The sequence below is a fragment of the Octopus bimaculoides genome, chromosome 12 (assembly GCF_001194135.2).
Source record: "Octopus bimaculoides isolate UCB-OBI-ISO-001 chromosome 12, ASM119413v2, whole genome shotgun sequence".
In the NCBI taxonomy this organism is placed as follows: Eukaryota; Metazoa; Mollusca; class Cephalopoda; order Octopoda; family Octopodidae; genus Octopus; species Octopus bimaculoides.
In genome coordinates, this window is record NC_068992.1 from 7,874,750 (window position 1) to 7,881,587 (window position 6,838).

General features: G+C 36.9%; 1 protein-coding gene across 1 annotated transcript in view; it reads left to right on the forward strand.

Moving 5' to 3' along the window:
• The window catches only part of LOC106870422 (omega-crystallin), a 15,173-nt gene extending 8,336 nt beyond the window's left edge, over positions 1-6,837 (forward strand). Inside the window, exons 8-14 of the mRNA XM_014916488.2 lie at positions 394-496; positions 1,168-1,352; positions 1,791-1,955; positions 3,029-3,186; positions 3,450-3,524; positions 4,596-4,635; positions 5,969-6,837. Coding sequence (XP_014771974.1) covers positions 394-496; positions 1,168-1,352; positions 1,791-1,955; positions 3,029-3,186; positions 3,450-3,524; positions 4,596-4,635; positions 5,969-6,001 — 759 coding nt within the window. The 3' untranslated portion in view covers positions 6,002-6,837. The remainder of the gene's footprint in view (positions 1-393; positions 497-1,167; positions 1,353-1,790; positions 1,956-3,028; positions 3,187-3,449; positions 3,525-4,595; positions 4,636-5,968) is intronic.
• The last annotated feature ends 1 nt before the right edge of the window (position 6,838 follows it).

The window sequence follows — 6,838 nt, forward strand, 5'->3', positions numbered from 1 at the left end:
TATATATATATATATATTTAGCAATAATAAATCTCTGCGTGAGATATAAACAGTAGCAGCACGACATCGTGAAGTATATATAGCATAATCGAAGCAGCAGTAAAGCAGTAATTCATAAAAGCAACTATCCTCGATCGTGAAATATGAGACTGTATCCATGTTAGAAATTGTCATCGTTATATTCATTGATTGAAAAATTAAACTTCGTTTCATCTCCTGTGATTCGTAGTTCAAAACTTACCTATGTTGGCTTTAACCGTTCGTTATTCTTGAGATAAATACCAGTAATTCGCTAATGAAGACTCAACTGGTTGTAACTCTTCCACTAGAGAAAGTGGGCCTTGTTCTTGTTGTAGCTTCTGTAATTTTAGTAACTTTGTTCATTTTCTTCAGGTTGGCAAGTTGGTAATGCAAGCTGCTGGTAGCAGTAATTTGAAACGTTGCTCTCTGGAACTCAGCGGAAAATGTCCTCTAGTCGTCTTTCCTGATACTGATCGTAAGTTTAGTATTTTCCGTGTGGGTATTCTATACATGGATATTTACTGTTGGAATGGAACTACAAGTACTTTTTCTTCTTTGTTTTTTCTTCTCCGCATCGCTCTCATTTCTTACTGCAAATCTCCTCGTACAGATGTAATAATCCTTATCTTCTACTATTACCGTCTCCGATGAAGGGATACATTGAATTTTTCCTGAAACAGCTGTAAGACATTCTACATAAATATAAATTTACTTATGCCATTGGTCTCTTTATCTCATTCTTTTTATATATACATATGCTAATACACGACCCATGTTATATTCCCCATTCATGTTGCATCCACATCTGGGGCAAAACTAGTCGGTATACAGCACTTACTCGGTATTACTTGTATCATTAGGGTCTGGTTGACTCCATTACCCTTCATAACCTTTATACACACACACACACACACACACACACACACACACACACACACACACACACACACACACACACACACACATAACCGTCACGTCCTTTTGTATACCTAGGACTGCATTACCTAATGTGTTCATTTTTCGTGTTGATAAAATGTCTTTTCTGAATATTTGGCTGCTGCTACTAGTAAGTCGAGCAACCACGTAGAGGATCGGATTAAACAATTGATCCAGTATGTAATTTTCTATGTATTTTTAATGTTTTAGTTGATTTTGCCGTGCAACAGGCTCACGAAGCTGCTTTTGAGAACATGGGTCAATGCCGCTGGTCTGGAGCTCGAACCTACGTCCATGAGAGTATCTATGAAGAGTTTATAAAGCGATCAGTAGAACATGCAACCCAAAGGAAAATTGGTGATCCTTATGAACTGGAGACTGAACATGGACCTCAGGTAAGTGCATTACGGGAGGAGAGCTTAATGAGAAATCATCGTATTTGCCGGCGTATACGGTGCACTTCTTTTTAATATATTCAAATATATCCAGTTGTATTACAAATGGGAGACTGAGTGTTGTAAGCTAAGGAGCCTGATGAGCACTAGATTGTACCGCTATATCCAACAATTGATGCTGTTAATAAAATATTGAAAACGAACCAGGGATATCACAGTTTGTACATATTTACGTGGAGGCGCAATGGCCCAGTGGTTAGGGCAGCGGAATCGCGGTCATAGTGTGAGTGTATGTGTGTGTATGTGTGAGTGAAAAAAGCTTGCGTGGATGTGTGCTTGTAAAGATATATGTATTTATGAATGAACGAACGGACGGACGGACAGATGGATGGAAGCACCATCATTGTACACCGTCCACATTGCTTTCTTTCATTTCAGATTGATGAAGAGCAGTACAACAAAGTTATAGATTATATAAAGAGCGCACAGGAACAAGGTGCAAAGTTGAAATATGGCGGTAACAAGCATGGAGACAAAGGCTACTACATCGAACCAACTGTCTTTTCTGATGTTTCCGACAACATGAAGATTGCGAAGGAAGAGGTAAAACGATTTATATTTTCAGTTATGGTTATTATTATCATTATCTTTTCGGGGTACGTCACAGGCTTCCACACAGTTTCCATCTCCCAAATTCTCTCAAGGCATAGGTTAGTCTGAAAGCGACTGGCGCCTTGTGTAATTGAATACACTAGCCCAAGGTGGTGCGCCGTACGACTGAACCTGAAACCATATGTCTGCAAAGCGAACTGCTTAACCACACAGCCATATCTGCGCCCACAAAAGACTGATCTTAAAAAAAAAATTTAAAAAAATGGATGAAGATAATTAAGTTTATACGATCTACTCTCCTAATAACTTCAACCCGCTGGAATAGGCTTTCATGTAGGAGCTGATTTACAAATGTTGGTATTAGAACCTTGAGCAGATCAATATTATCAAACCATCAAAGACATCAGCCATTCCACCGCCCCCCCTGCCCACTTTAGTATTCAGATTACTCTTCCGCATTATCTTGTAACTTCGAGATTTCGAGAATAAGATTGTTTAACTTGTTTCAGCCATTTGGCTGTGGCCATGCTGGAGCACCGCCTTTTAGTCGAGCAAATCGACCCCAGGACTTATTCTTTGTAAGCCTAGTACTTATTCTATCGGGCTCTTTTGTCGAACCGCTAAGTTACGGGGACGTAAACACACCAGCATCGGTTGTCAAGTGATGTTCGGGGCACAAACACAGACACAAACATATACACACTAATACATGCATACATATATATGTATATATATATATATATATATATATATATATATACATATATACGACGGGCTTCTTTCAGTTTCCGTCTACCAAATCCACTCACAAGGCTTTGGTCGACCCAAGGCTGTAGTAGAAGACACTTGCCCAAGGTGCCACGCAGTGGGACTGAACCCGGAACCATGTGGTTGGTAAGCAAGCTACTTACCATACAGCCACTCCTGACATTCTAGGATAGGTGTGTGCAACGGGTTTCACCAGTTTGGACATAACAGAGGTAGAATATTTAGGCCGGGTGTGGTTAGTTTAAAGGCTAAAAGAGTTAAGTCTAACTTTAAGTTTACTTTTGTTTTCTGTCCAGATTTTTGGTCCGGTGCAGCTGCTGATGAAATTCCGTGATCTTGACGAAGTAATCGATCGCTGCAACCAGAGCGACTATGGAATGGCTGCTGCCATTTTTACCAATGATGTCAACAAAATTATGACTTTCACGAACGCCGTCAATACTGGCACAGTTTGGTAAGTCTTGACACGTACATAGGCGGCATTTCATTATTCTAGTATGATTTGGTTGCTTCTGCTGCTGTTTATCAGACCCCCCCCCACCCCCATTTGTGTGTGTGTGTGTGTGTGTGTGTACGTATATTGACGCATTAGGTAACGTAATTCAAGATACACTGTCTGAAAACATGCCAGTTGGTCACAGTTGGATTGTCTTTAAACATAGGATTCCTCGAGCTAAACAGCAACAATAGTTTGTTTTTTCTTTTCTATTCTTCCAGGGTGAATACTTACCACTATTGGTTCCCACAAGCACCGTTTGGCGGTTACAAGACATCTGGAATATCTAGAGAGATGTAAGTGCCTTACTTTTAACACACCCATCATTTCTTTAAATTCTTTCTAAATTTTTCTTACTCCGTGGAGAAGAGACCACACTTATGGAGTTTTCGGAATGTTAAGGTGAATCTGGTTTATATCTTTTATGGAAAGAAAGATCAAAGGTGAGAAAGTAAATTATATTTTCTACTATAGGCACATGACCTGGAATTTTGCTGGAGTGTCTAGTGGATTACTCCACCGGTACTTATTTTATCGACCCCCACCTCCCAAAGGATGAAAAGCATGATCGACAACGGCGAAATTTGTGTTCAGAACGTAGAGGTGCTAACCATTCTGCCAGCTCACTGCTTGTGAGAAAATAAATAATAATTGGAAAAGAAGGGAGATTTACAGGAATAAAATAGGTTTCGAGTTTTACACAGGTCTTGTATTTTGAAAATACTTTTCCAATTGTCGGAGGGTTTCGAATCGAATACATAACCAGATGTACTGAATCGGTTTTAAATTTTGGCATAAAGCCAGCAATTTTGGTGGAAGGTTAAGTCTATTACATCGACCTAAGTGCTCGACTGGTACTTATTATATCGACCCCGAAAAGGGATGAAAAGCAAAGTTGACCCCGACGGAATTTGAACTCAGAACGTAAAGACAGATTACTTTAATTATAGAGGAACCTCATTGTGAAGCCTTGTGAAGCAAGATGTCTGAAGAAGAGAAGTAGTGATATTGTCGAGATCAATCTATCTGACGAATGAAGTGGCTTTCGTCCTGGACACGACACGGCGGACACAATATTTCCACTACGGCAAGTATTTCAGGTATCGTGGGTGTACACTTGATTCGTGCGCGTGCAGCGGGACAACGGGATCTGTGGGCAGCCTTTTTTTTTTGCCTTGAAGTAAATAATACTAAGTCGAAACCTTTCAACTAAGAATCCATTTGACTTTATAAGGATATCCATCTGACTTTTGTGGTGCAAGATTCACACAAAAATAATTGTTCTTACTGATATCCATTAACCCAATACTTTATGATACTTGAGATTCAAATGTATTACAAATCATAAGATAAATTCTTCTTTTCAGGGGAAAATACGCACTTCGTGAATACACAGAGGTTAAAAGCGTGAGTATTTTGTTCCACTTGCATTCTGTCTATATTGCTTGAGTGTTACGATGTGTAATGAAGAGAAATTTCATTGAAGTTATTTCAAGATGTGCACGAAGATGATATAGAAAAAAAATCGGCGCAGAGTATCACTGAATAAATTGATGTAGAAAATGAGGTTGGGTGGATCCTAGCTTTGGCTAGTTGTTTAGCTCCACGTTCACTTACGTGTCAGCCTTAATTTTCGGCGCAAAAGATATTGTTACATGATACTAACACAAAGGGCGTTGCGAGTAACATACAAAACTTTCTAAGCCTAATCACGTGATCATTCTCTGCCAGTCAAATCGTATCCAAAATAGATTCTAATTTGAGCCCTGTTCCCTCTAAAAAATCAAAAGAATATTCGGATTCCAGTCAGAAGCAACTTTCGAAAATAGGAGAAGAAACCGGTCAAGTCTTTAAAAGTGAAAAATCTAAACGATTCCCAATGCTTTTTTTCTTCCTATATTTTTTACCCGTGTGGAATAAAATAACTTTGTTCTATACATATGCGTCTTTCTATCTCAACTCTCGAAAATCAGAGAATTCTATGAAAAGAGTTAACTCTTTAAAAGTAAAAAAAACGACTCCCAGTGCATTTTATCTATATTTCTACTCGTGTAGAATAAAATAACTTTGTTTTATATATATATATATATATATATAAAACTAATAATAGAACATAAAAACCTATGTTATGTTTATTAAATAATATCTATCTATGACAAGATGGAGTACTATTTTTGTTGATCTTACCTTCGCGGAACAATACACTGTGTGTGTGTGTGTGTGTGTGTGTGTGTGTGTGTGTGTGTGTACAATGATGCAACATATACATTAATCCATTATTTAAACATACTAATTGACCTCATTATTCAAACATAAACTGAAACATGCTTATTCGTAAAAATAGTTCCAGCATTCTTAACATTCTCCTAGCTTCCTAACATTCTATTTTGTTATTGTTTACCCTTAATTAAATATAGTGGCTCAAATAAAACATGAACAAATTGTAGCTTTGAAAATGGCTGATAAAAAGAATTGTTAGGTGAGAAAACAATTGAAAAAGATTATAAGCTATGATGAAAGTAAAGGGTGGCCATTTTGAACTGTAAATACTTAGAAAATATCGTCAATAAATATAGCAATCGATTGTAAACTTTCATTAACCAAACCCTAAAACTTGAATAATGGGTAAATAGATATACTGCACCCAGTATGTATTACGTGAGCGTTTTTCTGTGTACCCTTAATATTTATACTGTTATTTTGTAACTATTGATCACGTTGATTATTCTATTCATTACAGATCATCTACAGAATTCCACAGAAAAACTCCTAATTGCTGACAAGATCGTTCAAGAAATTATATTGAGTAAAGAACAAGAATGATTTTAAAATGCCTGTCTGAAAGACCTGTTGACTCCAACAACAAGAACAGCAACAATGATATTACTCCTAATGATAATATTTTCATTAGTACAGCAACTAATACAAAATTAAACTATAAATTTCGCTAGTGCATGTATGTCCATTGCTAAACAACGTTATTTAATTAATTATTTATTATTAATTAATTTTTTTTAAATGCTTCATCCGCTAATTCTGTACTAATCCTGCATACATTTTTCAAACATGAAAAAAATCTATAAAAAGTTTGAAGATGAGGAAAAAGATTTATTTTCAAGAAGTTGGGTTTGGTAGAACTTGATAATGGTAGGTATTGGAATAGATATCTGAAGTTGAAAGAACTGTAAAGGGATTAAAACTGGGGAATAGCAAACAATTCTAGAAATACTGTGTGATTGCGTAATTAAGGTGGTTTTGATAGAATAGAATAGCCTTGAAATGCGAGGATATGGCTATATTAATTACTGAAGAGTACTGGATATAAAGAGGTGAAAAGAGGTGGAAAGCTGTCGTGGATACGGTGCGTCATAAGGGTGCATATGTGCTGGGAATACTTTTACCTACGTACCTGTCTGTACGTGTACATAGTTGGAATTATTTCCAGAGCAACTTCGATATGACAATGTAAGCAATTTAAGCACAAATTAATTTGCTACTCATAAACACACCGAGAGTCATACACTTGCGTACACGTACATGTATTATATCTATCTATCTATCTATCTATCTATCTATATATATATATATATATATATATATATATATATAT